At 37.6% G+C, this 17,134-nt stretch overlaps 1 protein-coding gene across 30 annotated transcripts in view; it reads left to right on the top strand.

The window, feature by feature from the left end:
- The window catches only part of AOPEP (aminopeptidase O (putative)), a 191,473-nt gene that overhangs the window by 75,818 nt on the left and 98,521 nt on the right, over positions 1 to 17,134 (top strand). For all 30 annotated transcript variants that reach the window (XR_010468925.1, XR_010468924.1, XR_010468927.1 and 27 more), the window contains exons 8-10: positions 3,527 to 3,629; positions 3,748 to 3,855; positions 12,032 to 12,075. Coding sequence is in view for 16 of the 30 variants with exons in the window: in XM_065045811.1 (XP_064901883.1) it covers positions 3,527 to 3,629; positions 3,748 to 3,855; positions 12,032 to 12,075 (255 nt within the window). In the remaining 14 variants the exon portion in view is untranslated. The remainder of the gene's footprint in view (positions 1 to 3,526; positions 3,630 to 3,747; positions 3,856 to 12,031; positions 12,076 to 17,134) is intronic.

Genomic DNA, 17,134 nt, shown 5'->3' with positions numbered 1-17,134 from the left:
TTTCCAGAGTTGGTATGTAAGAGAGAAAATTTCAGTCTTGACATTGCACTGGGTTTTGAGTTTATACTGAGGCTTATGCTGGTTCAGGCTTGTGTTTTTATATAAGAATAATAAACCTAAAAGATAATTATGTCAGGAAGATAAAAAAGAACAGCCAACCCACACTTCCCAAGCATAAGCTTATTCTTCAATTACTTTTTTGTTCCCTGCTGAATGATCATAAGATTTTCTGTGCTTTCTCCTTACAGCAGGAAAACCCTGCCTAAAACCTGACCGCTGATCCTATTAACTTTTGATCCAGCAAATACGTACCTGTTCAGACTAGGTGAAAGCCACTCAGCAAACTGATCATCAGCATGATGTTTCTTCTTGTGGATATTTAATACTATGTTGTAGTAGTACCACATAAGCTACCTGTGAAAAAAGAAGGCAGGTATGAAAGAAATAAGTAACTGTCTTTTCAGCAGACAGCAACTCGGAAAGGCAGCACTGGCAAATCTTAGTATTGGAAAAGAATTTGTGGCACTGTAGTGCTCATATAGAATAAGACTTCAGACAGAATACTATGTATTTTCTCAGAGTTTGAAGCAAACTTGCAGGGATAAAAGCACTTGTGAAATATGTCCTGGCACTTATTCTATTGGCAAGCATCAACACCAGCATTCTAATTCAGTCTTTCATTTTATGAAAGCAAAGAAGACTAGAGAAGTCCCTTTCATTGGGAATAGAGCTGGTGGTGAGACTGCTTCATGTTCTGGTCCCTATGACTGAACTTCAGTTTGTGATTCTTCATGAAGAGAAAACAGTGTTGATAAATAATTCTCAGTTTGTCTCTGAGTTCCGCCTGAGTCAAGTCCATTTTCTTCCTGATGCAATGCTCTTTGAAGGCTCTGTAGGTGTGCAATAACAAGTTCTATCACACTTATAGAAAACATGCCTTTCAGATAGTCTCTTGTGGTCTCTGCATCAGTTTGCATGACTACCTAGCATATCAGAGTATTTAATTACCAAGGACTTCCTGGTGAACTTTTACTTTGTACAATGTACTTCTCCATGTGGAAAAACAAAAACAAAAACCAAACAAACCCTGCATGTTTTGTTTCCTTCAGAAATTTACCTAATTATCTGTCTATCTAATTATCTAAAATGTGCCAGGTAGCAGATTGAATACTTTGATTCAGCTTGCTTTAGCGTTAGGCCTAGCTTCATCAACTAGGTTAGATGCCAGGTTTTGTAGGTCAGTGTAACAAACATTCAGTCTCTGTACCTTCAAGGTGTTGTAAATATACTCAGCATTGCTTTGAAATAGTGTGCTGAAATACTGATAGCAGAGAACAGGGTGACTTTCTGAATATTTACACTCTTTTGCAGACATGATCAGGGGTATATATGTGCAAAAGGAAAGAAACTCTGCAGTGCCATCATCCAGATGGGATGCTGCTTCCTAGTCACCTACTAGGATCTACACAGGCACAAAGTTGGTTGAGGAAGGAAGGAAGTATGGTTGCGTAATTTGGAATAATTGTGATTATGGGGTGTACTTCAGTTTAGTGTGGATCCTGTAGCCTGTGCTCAAACTCCTTTTTTTAGTCTATAGACTGGGCTATCTATTATGAGAGAAATTAAGCACTTTGGGCTTTTTACATAGGCAGAGAACAATGAAGAGTTATGTATGGACTGCCAATAGACCTGCCATCCAGGAGACTCATGCAGAATGAAATAGGTAGACCTCTGCTCTTCTAAGTGTGTCTGCAATGGTTACATTGTCTTGAAGAACTGGAGTTGCCATAGGATAAGAAAAGAGTTATTGATCTTCTCTTGACTGACATCCAGGCTGATCAGTGAGAGTATTCCATACCATTAGCATCATGCTTTGTATTTCAGGAGAGTTGTGTTTTCCAGCTTGAGAGATCATTTCCTGTTCTGCTCCATTTTGAGTTCTGTTTGGAGGTTTCTTTTGGTTTGGCCCTTTGCCATCCTGCCGTTTTGCAGTGGCCTCTGGGTCCTTTTGCTTTTTTCTCTCTCCCTGGGATCTCCTGTTTAGCACTCAGGTGCTCTCTCTTCCCAGGACTGGCTGCTCAGCACAGACCAAGCTTGTGAGGAATTGCATTGAGTATCACTTACTGTATATTTTATTATTTTATATATATTAGAAGCAGTAGTAGCATATTAGTATTATTTGTTGTTTTATTAAACATGGGTTTCTCCCTTTCCTTTTGATTCCCCTATTTGGGGGTGGGAAGAGTGAAGGAGCAGCTGTTGTAGTTGTGATTGCTAGCTCAGGTTAAACCACAACAACATTGTTTTTCTATTTTATTTCAAACAGTTACATTTTATGAAGATTTTACTGTGTGAAGTGAATTTCATGTGCAGAGTTCCTAAATACAGTGCCTAAACAGTGAAAATACCAGCTTAGCACACTGGACAAAACTGTAATAGGAAGCCATTACATGGATACAAAAAAGGAAGCATGTTTTCCTCAAAGCTGACATACGTATGAAAGAAATTTGATCACAGGGATTAGCTTGTGAGAAGTGTATGAGTCACGTTGTTTGAAGAATCCTGTACTGCTGTGGCCTGTCCTTTAGGAGCAGTAGGAAAGGTGTTTGTTTAGAACACTTAGAACTGGAGAGGTTGTTTCAGTTGCAGGGTAAGGTTCCTAAGACAGACATCAGTTCTCAGACCACTGTTAGCGGGGATGTTTTCTGGGTGGAAAGAAAATGCTAGAGGGCCCTTCAGTACTGTGCCTGTGAAGGCACTGCTTACAAATGAAGAAAAAATGTTTGCATAGCTTCTCTTTAGTTTCACTCTGTGCTTATAAGAGCCTAGAAGTCCTCCAAACTTTACTGCTATAGATTTCTGGCATACCAAATGCTGTATTACATTTTAAGATCAGACAGTGAAGAAGTAGGTTTTTTCGAGACAGTATTGTGTGCAAACCCCAAACCTGTGTGTGAAACTCTTGATCTTTTAACATTTCAACTGCTTTTCTTCCAATCCCAAATGGCAGAAATTAAAAACAGAAAATAATAACTTCTGCAGTGTATTACATGCAGGTGATAGACATTATTCTTGCAAGTATAGTCATGTAAACTGTTAAGCCAATGTTCAGGTATAAGAAGAGATATCTCTAGTTGAATGCAATGACTTCAGTATCCATCCCTTTCCCTTAAAATTTCTTTTTTTTTCCTCATTTCTCTTTGTTCATAATGTAGCTGTGCACTGTAGAATGGCATGCAGTGTGATCTCATGCTGGCAGCAAAAAGAGTGTACCAACTTAGTGATGAATTTCATTTATACCCCACCTGTCTGGTCAGCTATGTACAAAATGGCATTAAAAGTATGATTTCTTTGTTTTTTTGCCTATCTAAGCCAAGTTATTTACTTATGGTAAAGACTGAACTAGTCACAGGTGTCTAAAATTACTATGTAATTCACAATGCTTTCAACTATGAGAACATGTAATGTATGAAGTTAGTTCTTTACTTAGTTATCCAAGACTTAAATAAGTGTGTTACCATTTTAGGCCCAAAAAGGAGAGCACAGGAGAACTGAGTGAGTCTGGAGCATCTGTTGTCAAACATGGTCTTAAAGCAGAAAAAATCTTCATGCAGGTTCACTATTTGAAGGTGAGTACTGTCAGCTGATTTTTATTGAAATTGCTTTATTAATATGATAAAGACTTCTTTCTTCTAGACATCAGCTGATTCACAGCATCCTGTTTGTTTCTGGCTTAATTTCTTACAGGGTTATTTCCTTTTGCGGTCTCTGGCAAGGACAATAGGGGAGGCTTCATACCTTGCATCTTTACGAAAATTTGTTCATAAGTTCCATGGGCAACTTGTCCTTTCTCAGGTACTGTGCTTGGGGTTGTTCCAAACTTTCTGAAAAAACAAAGGACCTAAATGTTCAGTTTGACTTTCTAAATCACCACTTCTGGCTGTGGTGAAAAGAAAGATGCAATTGTAGCTTGGCAATATTGGTGAAATTCCTACCTGCTAGAGGGCAGGACATTTTTTCAGGGTGATACATAAATTGGACACCCTGCTAGTATCTGATAATATTTTTTTTTTCTTCTTTTAACTTGATCCTTTGAAATGTCAATGCTCATAGGTGCTGATGTTCTCAAAGACAGGGTCGTTTACCATACTGGAATTGTCTCCTGTAGTCTTTTAGCTCATGGGTTTTGCTTGTGATCAGTCAATCTTTTCCCTTATACCTCTTTGTTTCTGTTAGAGAGGAAATACAAGGTAGGAGTGTAACTGAAAACTTCTATAAATTGTAACAGTCTGTGCATTTTATATTTCTGACTTTATTTCCTTCCTCTCTGCTTGTTAATTCATTCAATGATTATCATTTCACAGTCTTTCTCATGAGGACAGTCTCATTCTCACCAAGTCAGAGAGTGATGTGCCCATCACTCTGTGATAGTGCACCCACCTGTATTACAGTCTTGTCACAGCCTCTGTATAGATTTCCTCATCATGGTCCATACTCTCATGCTTTCTAAAACAATCTGTTACTGAGGTGTTAATCTAAAAGGCATGTTTAAGATGTGCTGCTTCTTTCTTTCAGTAGACTTTCTCTAACAGTGATACCATGCAGTGGCAGCCCACTCTTAAGAGCAGTTGTTGTCATACTTCAGGATTTCTTCCTGGATTGGTGAAGGCTTGGTTGTAAAAAATAATGTTGAATTAGGAATCAGAATCTGCTGCCCTCCCTAGGTCCAACTGCATATATTAATTACTTGAACTACAGACTTAGCTTTTTCTCTTGCTGGCATAAATGGTGTATAATTGTACCATGCAGAATAGAACAAATTCAAAAAGAAAGATTGAACAAGTCACACCATATTGTACCATCTGTCACACAGAGAACCCAGTTGGGGTTCTAAATGGAAATGTACCTCCCCCTAGGTCTTTCTGAAAGTGTCCTGTAGCCACTGGCTGTAGCATTAAAAGGGGGGCTGTCTTGTTCTCCAGTGTTTTGTTTTGAGAAGGGAATGACATGGTTCTCCAAACCCGAAGTTCTAGGAGATCTTGTCATCCAGCTTGCACCATGTAACTGCAGCTTGTTGACTTTCTAATGCTGTGAAGACAGTCATTCATGGGGTTGTCTGTGAACCAGCTGTGCCTGTAACAAAGGCACAACATGATAAATGGTTGGCATCACTAGAAGAGCAGTGTGATGAGAGTGAGGGGCAGGGGAAGAGGGGAGAGAAGAGGTATGAGTGAACTTCTGAAACCGGTTTCTTTGAAGTCTGTCTTTTCTGAAGTTACGGTTGAAGTCTTTGAGAGGATTCAGGATAGTGACAAATGTCTCCTTGCAAAACAGAGTAAGGGCCTCTGATTTTTATGGAATGGGGTCTAACATGTAACTGTTTCTTCCAGCCACAATGATTCTTTGCTCCTGCACTTGCTGTTTTGAATCTCACTCTTATGGGGTGAGATGTATGCCCACGTATCTTACAAGTAGCTCACAGACCCATGGATTCTTTCATATGTCGACTCACCCAGAAGTTAGGCATAGTAGCTCTATTGCAGCAGCTCTGCCCTGTGAAGGAACTTTTGGAGTGTTCACGGAGTTAAAGTTTCCACTGCTGCAGCTGTCTACTGTACCATGTTACTGAGACGCTGAGCAGTTATGTGGAGGATGCCAGTGACTGTATGAGCCTTGTCTACACTATGGTGTACAAAATCATAAATGTGACACTCTGCTATTACAAAGCTAGAAACCTACAGAAATCATGAAACTGCTAAAAGCATGAAGCAGCCCAGTGTTTTAGTCTGCAGGTAGGAAAGGTGCGCACATTTTGGTGAGAAAAAGTCAACTTGTTGCTCCTGGTTGATGTGAGATGAGTTGTGTCTGTTTAAATGCTGCAAAATATCTTAGCACATTATACTGTTAGTTGTGATAGCTAGATTGCATTGTAATTGAACTACCCGTTTACTAGACTTCTCCCTTTATCCATCATTCTGCTATGAAATGTCAATTTGTAGCTTATCTGCCTCCACTCTCATAAGATGAAACACTGTATGTTGTTTCTGCACCCAGAAACAACCATTTTTCGTATTACATAGACAATTGTTCAGTCTTTTAATGATTCAAGCAAGAGTGATGCTTTTATTTCAGGTTTCTTAGGCTACTTGTTATTTGAATATGTGCAACATGTCCATAGCTGCATGCTTAATGTGGGTCAAAAAATATACCTTCCTTCGTTTGAAGATACCTGATTTGGTGGAGAAAATGCTGAGTACTATAGAACTTCTATTGTGTGCTTTTTCTGCTTTTACCTTGTTTCACAGCATTCTAAATCCAGCTCCCATTGAAGTTGCTAGGAAGGGAATTTTAACGTCATCCTGTTATTTGGCCACTATGGTAAAAATGAAAAGGGGATAGGGCTATATCCAATTGTAAATGCACTTACTTTCTTTGTAAGAAGTTTAAAAATTTGTATTTATGTCAGTGTCTGGTATAGGTAGATAAGCAATCACAGCAGGAGTTGCAAATGCAGAAGCAATGAAGTCAAGTTAGTACGAAGTTTATTATTCAAGTTCCTTCTTGAACAAACATGCTGTCAGTGTTTACATGAAATAGAGGTACAAATGGTAAGTCTAAATATCATAGTGTTGACTTTCACTTTGTCCGAAATAATTGTAAAAGTTCCCAGCTTTAGGAATTGTGGGGATGAGGGAAAGTAAAAACAGCGAAAATAATTGCCCATGTTCTGAATACTGGTCTTGTTTTCAGTGGTGTTTGTAGTATTTTTCCTAGATGTAGCTGCAGGTGCAAGGAAATGACTTCAGATGTAAAACATTAATCAGTTTGCCTTTTTCCTCCATTTTGATTGCGTGTTCAGTACATTTTTAATAGTAGTTTTTGTTTATTTTAGTCAAGTTAGCAACAGACGAGAAAAACAAGTCTGGAATCTTTGAGGAGGATTTTTAAAAATCTTCCACTTCTCTTTCTGTGAGATAATTCATTTAGTAACTGTTTTGCATTAACTTTTAAAATAATTAATAGAGTGATACTGACTATAAATAAATAAAAACGAGTGCAAGCTGATGATATTCCTAACAGTTGAAACCATTGTTCAGTTTTATACTGAAAGAACAAAGCTGTGGGAATTTACTTGTTTGCGGACTTTAATTTTCATGTAGTTCTGTCTGCTGTAATAATAAACCAAGATCTGTGGTGTTTATCCATCTGATAGAGTTACAATTTGCTATAGTGAAATGAAAGTTAAATAGGCAGTGCTTCAAAAAAAAAATAATTTATGCTATTCATGAAAGTTTTAAAGGCAAGGCTGCTATGTATGTACCTATATCAACATGTTCCTGCACACCAGTTTGCATAGGTACATACATACCATTATTATCATCATTTCATAGAATCAGTATCTGCACACACAAATCACCATTCAACTATTTATTAGCTTGCAATTAGAATAGTAAGTCTAAACATGTAGTGTGGATGTATTTTGATGTCTCAGCCTCTAGAATCTTCTTTTTACATAAAGATTTAACCAAAAATTTGTCTCTGCAGTTTGGCCCCAGCTGTTTCATGCTTGCTAACCTGTGAGCTTGAGTGACCAAGTGTTGACATCAGTGAGGTGTGGTGTGGACTCTGGTGCTGTCCCATCCACAGCAGCCTCTAGGACAGGGGTCATTGCTTTCTACACTTTCACGTGCTTGGAAAACAGAAATAGACGGGGCAGTTTTATGCAGACTGAGTTAGTTTCCTGTTCCAGTTCTTGCATAAATGAACATATCCCTACTTTTTTGTTAGCTGTGCACCGTGCAGCCTCCATTCACTTTCCTTATATATATAATGAGACAACTTTCAATTACTATAGGGTCACTGTCCTTTTCTTAATCTTTTTCCCAAAGACCTTTGCCTCATTTATGTAGAATAGGTGTTTCATGTGAAGCAGCTGTGTGGTATTTTGTTTTCTGTTCATTGTTCATAGGCACTTTATTTACCATGCAGTATGCTTTTCTTTCTGTTCATCTTTTTGAATTCTAACAAGTGTAAGGCAATAAAAAAGATTGCTTCACTAGATCAGACATTTTAACCTGAAATTAACACCTAAAGGCATGTTCAAGTTGCATGTCTTCACTTCCTTGCCTGGGGTCTAGTTTGAACCTTCCCATCAATAAGGTAAGGGGAATGCCAATGCTTTGTTCATTGGACTAAGTGACAGTCAGCATTCTTTTTCCAATTTATCTGGTGACTGAAAGGACCTATCTGAATGGAGTTATCTGCTTTGAGGTGTTTTGACATGCACAAAGATGATTTTGTGAAAGACTCGAGGCTCTGACAGAAACCCTTTTACAAATACAGCTGGGGTGATTTAAGACTTGCTTCCCTCAGTTATTCACGCTGTACCTAAAAGGACAAATACAGTGTTGTTAGTATGGACAGTTTACTAAGATTGGTTTGTGTGAAAGCACTGGATTGTGAATTTGGACAGCTCAGGTAGGGTACAGGTTCCCTTCTGCTGCTGTGCTACACAGGGACAATGACCCCAGTCAGCAGAATGCCAGGAAGGGCCATCCAGGGCGCTGATACCACCTTAATGATCCACAAGATTTACCAGAAATCCTCGTCAGGTCTTCATATGTGCTATGTTTTCTGGTTTGCCACAACAGTCAGTCATTTTTTCTTCAGTGAATTGCTAGTGATCTCAATTCAGTTCCTTGGCACGAGGTGAATGGGCAATGAATTCTGCTTTTGGCTGGAACTTGTCAGTGGCTCTGTCGCCTGGTGTTTAAACTGCTAAACTGTCTGGCTAATGATTGCTGGCTGATAATAGAGCGTATAGCTGGGGAGTCTTGCCTACTCATGGTAAGTTGTTGTCTTTGGAGGGGCAATCTGAGCTTGTTAGCAAAACACCAAGAGAAGGATTTCAACATGTTGTCAATTTTCTTACATTAAAGCCAGGACGATGAATGGGGAGGGAATTAAAAACATACAGGATCCTAGGAAGGGTGCTCATTATTTATTTTTCCACCCAAACCAGACAAAGTAACGTTTACCATTTAGTTATGTCATTTGCAGACTGCATAATTGATAGGGATAGTTGAACTTTGAGTGGGTAATTTCCGTAAGTGCATCTGGAGCTTATTTGTTGCCAACTGAATGTCCTTTTAGATGTATCACTTCTAGTCACGCAATCTCCATTGCTCTTATGCACCTCCTTTTATTTCAGTTAGAGAATTTAACTGAAAGTATCTCTTGGTCATAGAGTACTTGAAATATCTAGATTTTAATTTTTTCTTACAGAGGACATAATTTGTCTTTTATATTCAGTGTTCTTTATTTATTATCAACATGTGTGATCAGAGAGAGGTACCTGTCTGGTGCCCTAAAACAGTTCAAGAGTAGAAACTCAGATCTGTCTAATTAGCGCTTCAAGTAGCTTTCTTTCTTAGGGTTCTCAAAATAACTTCTCCCAACCTACTTCTCAGTTATTGGGCCCCCGTTTTTCTTTGCCTTTAACTCAGATGTGCTACACGCATTAACAGTGCAAAGAAAACTTCTCCCTGATCTCAGTTTACCATCTGTATCCAAATTTGATCTGCTCAGCAGCAGGCCAAAGTTGCGGTTGTGATTAAAACTGTTAGCTTCAGTCTGGTCTATGGTGAGAGCAGACAAGTCTTTAGGGAATTTAATTAGGAGGGTCTAGCAAATCCTTAGGGAACATGTGTGAACTCATTTTTCAAGGACTTTTTCAGTTTGGCTACATGTCAATAAAGTTCCACAATCTGCAGAATAACAGTTTCTGTATATAGGGAAAAGTTGTTTTCTAGCCTCCGGGTTTCCAGGCAGCGAAGAACAACAAGAGTACATAGGGAAGTGAGATTATTTAATAGCATGTATATAAGCCACCTTGTTAACAATGCAGCGCTGTGGTGGCATGTGATTTCTAACTCATGTTTTCTTTCTAGCTTCATTGAATTACTTGCAACAAAGACAAAAAACAAACTATAATTTGTTTTATGATATGACTCAGCATTTATTTATGATTATCCTGGTCACTAGCACCTCTTAAAGAAATGGCATCAAAGCTTAAAAAAAAACACTTTATCCCCGACTTTTCTTTTGGACACTTCTGAACCATTTCATCAGGGAGAAAGAAAAAAATAGCCTGAGGATAAAATTTCACTCCAGATAGTTACAGTTTGGCAAAATTATAAGCAACTAAAAAGTCAGACCTATCATGGGATGTCATGCAGACTTGATAATAGGCAAATATTAAAAAGCCATGCAAATATGAGGTAAGTGGTCATTTGTTTTCCTACTCTGTTTTGGAGCATCAAAATAGCAGCAGTTAAAACAGAATAGATTAATCCTAATTTTAAGAAAGTGTGTAGAAGTATAGTTACTGCTTTATTTTTAATAGGTATTTGGAAAAATGAAGACTGCTTTAATCACAAAGGAGATCTTTAATTTTATAGTATAATACACAGAATATAAAACCACTTCTAATACTAGCGGTATCTTCAAGTATACTGTAGAATTAATTATAAAAAGTTGATGCATTCCAATCAGGGAATCTAGCTGGATTAATGTACACAGAGATGGTGCAAATAGTGTCAAGGATGACCACTTCAGTATTACTTTTCACACACTTTTGAAACAACTCTACTGATGATATTTTCATATTCTTTATTTCCATGTAGCTTACTCTGCACCTCCAGCAAAGCTTCCACAACTGAAAGGAGACAGTAGTTCTCTGTTTAAATACAGAGTAATGGTACAGAACTGCAAGTAGTAGTATGAAATAGGGGTTTTCACACTTCATCATCATGTCAGCAATATACCATAGTTAGGACAGAACAACCACTGGCACAGTTAATGATGGCATTCTTTCCACAGCAATGCTGAGCCCACTGCTGTGTAATTTACCTTTTGTGATAAGCAAATCTTGCAGCCACTGCAACATTGCTTGAATCTCACTTGTAATCTGAAGGAGGAAGGCTTAACCATGTTACCAGTAGTTTCAGTTGTGCAATAACTATTTATTTGGTTCCCTAACAATGCCAATATCAGGCAGAGAAACAGCATCTTTTGCTGAATGCCATGGCAGGGTGTTTAAGTAAAAGCCTTTTGCCTTTTAGGAAACATTCTTCAAGACCTTAAGAGAGCAAGTGCTTGCAATCAGAAATCAGCATGCACTTCTGTATTGCAGTGAGGAACATCATTAGCCTATGAAACTTGTCTCCACAAAGGCTAGTATTAATAAAGTGGATGTATTGCTTTATGAAGTAGCATATACATGAATAACTGGTATTAATAAATCCTCTTCTGATGAGATTATTCACAGGATTTTGTCACAGTGATTGTCATTAAAATTAAGTCATGTATAGCATAGGGTGTCAGAGTACCTTATGTGTTGTCAGGTATAACTTTCTAAACTTTCATACCCTTGTAAGTGAGGATGACAGTAATCCTGTTCCACTGGCATTGCACCTTCTTTGTAAATCCAGGAAAGAAATTCTACCTACCTTTTCCTTGAACAATTTACTCCTTAGTTGGTGTGGTTGGCAGCAATATTGTGAATTTTGTCACAGAATGAGTAGATGTGATGTACCTATATAAAGTTAAAGACAGTGTGATAACATAAGCACAGTGGAGAGAACATAAACACCCTTGATTCTGCTGTTTCTTAGCCTTTAATCATGTGAATCTGCAGCCTTTTGACAGTTTTAAATATAGATTGTATGTCTATATTATAGATTAAATGAAAGAATGAAAGTGGGAATGTGGGATTTTGTTAAGATAGCCAGAAGGCTTTTCAAGCCCATATTCTTTCAATATTGACACTTTTTACTTGAGTGGGTTGGAAAACTGGCAAACATAACATATGTTGTATAAATAACTGAGCAGTATATCACCATAGTGTATATATGCGCTTCTTTTGTCATTCTGTTATCTGCAGTCTTTATAAATTTATTGCTCACTAGCAATGCAGACACAGTTTTGTCTTCATAAACATACTAACTATGGTGCTTTGTTTGTTTTCCAGGATTTTCTTCGCATGCTCTTGGAAGACATCCCTGAACAAAAAAAGTAAGTGAGAACCAGGCTAGAAAAGTCAAAAAATAAAGTAGAAATCCAATTTAAATATCAGCTGTGCTAGCCAGAAATAGTAGGACTTTTTTTTTAGTATTGTTCAGCTTATTTTTTCAAGAGTGTGTGTGTATCTTTCTCTGAAAATTCTCAGACATATATACACAAAAAATATGAGACTTGCTGTGTTGTTGCTATCCCATGCTCTCCGCAAGCAGCGCCTTTAACTTGCAGCAGTGAGGACCTGTGTTCACTACATGATCCGAAGTGCCAGAAGCAGCTGCCTCCTCAAATTATAATGATCTCTGATTTTGGCACATGGCACCTTCGATTAAGGAGGCCACAGAGCTTTGTCGTGGATCTGGGAAACTAGAGAAGATGGATTTTCCTCAAGCAGTAGTCTAGAACCATCCTCTCTGTGTCAAACAGTGTGTCAAATGGGAAAGGATGGAAAACACTGACAGAAATCTAGGCTTAATTGCCTGAGATGTCCTTCAAAATGCTGCTGTATGGGATTGTGACTGGCCAAAAATGATACAGCTGGTCTTCAGCAGAGCTTTGAATCATCCCTGCTTATCTGTTGGTTTGCTCTGTGCTACTACTGACTGTGCTACAAATAAAAATTCTTTTGTAGTGGTGCATTACATATTATAGTTTTTCAAGTTAATGTATTCATTTGAAAAATGCAGTTTTGGGAAGCATGATTCCAAAACGTCTTCATAAATCTTGGTGAGTAGTTCAGAAAAAAAAAGAGAGAAAATATTAATAGAACTCAAATGTATTGATTTTTTTTAGTGAAACTGCTGTTCTTAGGGGTTCAGAGACAGAGAAGCTAGTGATCATTGAGATAATATGTTCTGTGGCATCATGAATTTAGTTTGGGTGGTGTTACATTTTCCAGTGATGTACCATAGGATGATATTTTGTTTATATCATTGGATATGAGTTTCCAGCTTAATAGAATCATGAATATCAAATGGAATATCTGGGAAAGACAATTATTTAGTGGCATATTATATACTGATTTGTTACTAAAACTTCTGTTTTCCTTCCTTTGTTTCCCTTGTGTTTCTCTTAAGTCCAAGCCCAGTCCAAATTGTTACTTGAGGAAGCATCCAATATTGAGCCTAGAAACATGGCAAACTTTAAACTTTCAGTGAGACTAATGCAGAAGAAATATGTCTCCATTTGCATTGCATAATACTCCAGAATGTATGGACAACATTTCAGATCTATGGTAATTCATTTTACAGTCAGACATGTAACATATCTGAACTTAGGTACTGCCAAAATTACCTTAGGTGCAGATATCAACAGCAATGCCAAGAATAACAGAACAACTTTGATATATAGGCAGCCTTTATTTCTTATCTGCTACAAAGATGTTGTTTTTCATTCTTGAATGTATTCTGTTGCTAGTAACAAATGCTAGTCTGAGATAAAATCAAAGTGAGGAAAGATAAAAATAAAATATCTTTAGAGATCACCTACTGATGAGTGCTTTTTTGCACAAAGATTCAGTGGTAGGAATGAAATGCTTTTCAATATTAGAGCAATGAAATTCTTTGTAACATACAAAACCTTCCAAACTTGTGTAATTCTACCAAGTAGAATTTTAATGTTAAAACTGAATACTTATTGCTTGAAAAATATTAAGCACTCTAATATACTGACATTTTTAATGGATGTTGGATTTAATCATTAGGAAAAAAAAAGATAACTTAGCAGTAGTAAACAAAGCCAAGTCTTGCCCTCAGCTGTGGCAGCAGAAGCAGACTAGTATAGCTATTGTAGGAGCAGAATTTGGCTTATGAGAGACTTTTGTAATGAGAACAGGATTAATATTGGCAGAAAGCAATCATTAAATAGTGCAGAAATTTTCTGTAATCATTAGTTTTCTGCTATTGGATACAGCAGACCGTATCTAAAAGATTCTCACTCTTCCAGTACTTAATTCCTTTACGTATTTGTTACAGGAGATTTTTTTTGAACATTCCCAGAGATGAGCAGTTCCAAGATACAGATGTAACTTCTTAAGTGCCAGTGATTGATTTTTGTGGCCTTTTATGCTCAGAGGAGGAGGATTATATGCCTAGTTTATAGGGCTACTTCACTTCCTGCTCTGACTCAATTTTAATGGCATGTTAGCAGTAGGAATCCATTCTCCAAGGCAGGATCCTCCTGTTTCTGGACTGCAGCTGAATACTGACATCAGACAGGCCTAGAAGTCCCTTCTGGTTCTTTAAAATTTCCTGACTTACCCTTAGGGCAGATTATTTCCTTGCGTGAAGGGCTAATGGCCTATCATTATCCTCCTCTGTTTTCAAAGCCTTTTAAAAGATAACATGCACTGTCTGTAGCCTTACATTACCTTGGCCTTTCTATAGAAAATCTACAGTACATCCCACCTGTAACTGAGGGATTGTATTTCTTCCTATGTAATCTGAAACTTCTCTACTTTAAAAAAAAAAACAAACAACAACAAATCCTCTCATATAACTGCATATCACAGTGCTCTAAAACTGATAAAATTCCCAGTGGCTGTGCTCTCCCCAGGGCTTAAACCCATAGTCTTTGCTGTAAATTGATCCTCTCCACATCTGCCCAACATGTGAGCCCTGCAAACAGTATGTTTTTAAGGCCCTGTAACAGAGAGTGAGTTTCACCAGCCTCAGATAAATCAGAGATTCAGCTGCTTGTGCTCTTCATAACTGCAGGATTTTTTGAGCAGGTCAATTCTGTTCTTTGTGGTTTTCTGGTGTTATTTTTTTATTAAATTTCATTCCACTCAATAAAATAAGTACATGTACTAATAAAGCTATGGTTTTAATAATCTATGATTATACAAAGGAAGGCTTGTGTTGCAGCTTTGCTATTTCTACTGTTAATAACTCAGGCTTACTAACCACATTCATTAGATGTCTTCATAAATTGTCAATTAAGTACTAAATCAATGTTAAAATAATGCTGTAATTTCAAGTGACACAGCTATACAGGTACATGTCTCTTTCATTCATGCTTGCTTTCTTCGTTACTCACATTGTCATGAATGTGGTTATTTTGACTGAGACAAGCTGGTAGGCACCTAAATCCCAAAGCAAATCATTGGGAAAGATTTTTTGCTGTGTTTTTGATTCCTCTTTTTTTTTTTTTTTCAGTAAGCCAAAGTACATATGCTGGACAAAAAACAAAGTAAATTTTATCTGCAGAATCACTATTCAGTCACTAGTCTTTATTTGCTCTAACTATGCCTCCATCTTTAGCTGGAATGTCTTACTTTGACAATGATTGACATGTATGAATGTATATATCTAGGTGAGGCAAACACGCTTGTTGAAGCATTTTCAGTCGGATGTGGCAGACGTTTTATTATCTTCCCTTGAAACAACCAAAAAAACCAACCAAACAGAAAAGTTGCACACTTTCATGTACACTGTTTATTTGCTGCAACATGTTATTCTCAAAGGTGTTTCTCCCCCTTGAGGAATTTAGATAAAGTTTGCAGAGTGCCTTCAGGCGTTGTGCAATGGTAGCTTGATAAACACAGACATATTTTATAATGCTAGTTTTCAAATTAATAATGTTAGTATTTTACAGAACTTGCTCTGAGGCATCAAATCTAGCCATTAACAGTATGTATTCCTGTTTGGAGAGCGTTCCTAGGCTGACTGGTTTATCATCTTAACAAATGGGCAAGGGATGAGATAATGGATGTACTAGCATTCTCATTTTACAGTAGGGATCTGTAGTACAAAGCAACTGGAGAACCTGCCCAGCCTTGTAAGAGCTCTGTTGTAGAGCTAATCAATTGAACCCAGATCCCACAGCCCAACACAGTATCTAAACCAGGCGGCTGTTCAGGAAATCACACACACACCAGATTTAAGTCCTTACAGATGCTTAACTGCAACATAAGCAGGTGGTAAGTGCCCTTTCTGAATACGGATGCTTTACTGAACTGCCGCCTCTATAAATATCAGGCTCTGTGACCTTTCTCTAGGACATTTGTTTTGAAATAGCAGTCTGCTTGTGATCTATTTTTTGGGCTTGATCCTAAGCCCAACAAGTTAGTCGAAACCTTTCCAAGGACTTCACAGTTCTCTTTGATTGACTATCAGCACATTCAGAGTAAACCTTTGCAATAGCCTGCATATTACTAGTATATTCGGGAAAAAAATAGTGAATGCCTGCAAAACATTAAAACAAGGCAGAGAAATAGTAGCATTGTTGTCTCTGCCCTTGAGAAAAATGTCAAAGTTTCAGGAGAGGCTGAGCAACTTACTGTTGGTGTTTCTGCCTTGATGAGTGTGGTGTCAGAATAGTGCAATTCCCCTCAGTGCCATAAGCCTATTTCAAAGCCAGTGTTTTGAAATGGCTGTTGTTGGCTTTGGAAGAAATAGAGAGTGTATTATACAAAGGCACTACATAATAAATGTAGTGATACTATTTTGCAGAGATTTTTTTTTTTTTTTCTGAAGAAATGTCACACTTTCAATTAAGCTTAATGTCGGGGGGGGTAGGGGAGGGGGGAGGAGGAGAAAAAGGACAAACTGGCATTGTGAAGCTGTGTTTTTTTATCCCTAGGTAAGACAAATTAAATGCACAAATAAGGGTATTTTTCCCTAGCTGTTAGCTCTGTTTCAGCATTGGAACACTAAGCTGTATTGGGTTTGATCCATACAATAATAAATAAAAAATTATTATTCTGATTATACTGCTTGAGACAGAATAAATGGTACAATACACCTGATCTACCTTCGACTATATAAAAGTTGAATGTCCAGTTTTAAGCTAGTCCTTTATGTGCTCTCTGTAGTAACCAGACAGAAATAAGAACTTAAGAAAAAACATAATCTGTCCTGAGGAAGGTGAACTGACTGACTGTTTGGAGATACTTCCCTTTCTCTCCATTCACTGTGAAAGAGACTCCGCTAACTAACTTAGACTAGACATCAATTTCTAGAGCACTGTAGTAAGGTAAAGGTAATTATAGCCTGAAGGATCTGGCAGTCAAATGCTCTAAATTTAATAACAAGGTACTATAAAAGATTACCAAATC

The sequence above is a fragment of the Columba livia genome, chromosome Z (genome assembly GCF_036013475.1).
Source record: "Columba livia isolate bColLiv1 breed racing homer chromosome Z, bColLiv1.pat.W.v2, whole genome shotgun sequence".
Classification (NCBI taxonomy): domain Eukaryota; kingdom Metazoa; phylum Chordata; class Aves; order Columbiformes; family Columbidae; genus Columba; species Columba livia.
This window is presented reverse-complemented; position numbering and strand designations above follow the sequence as displayed.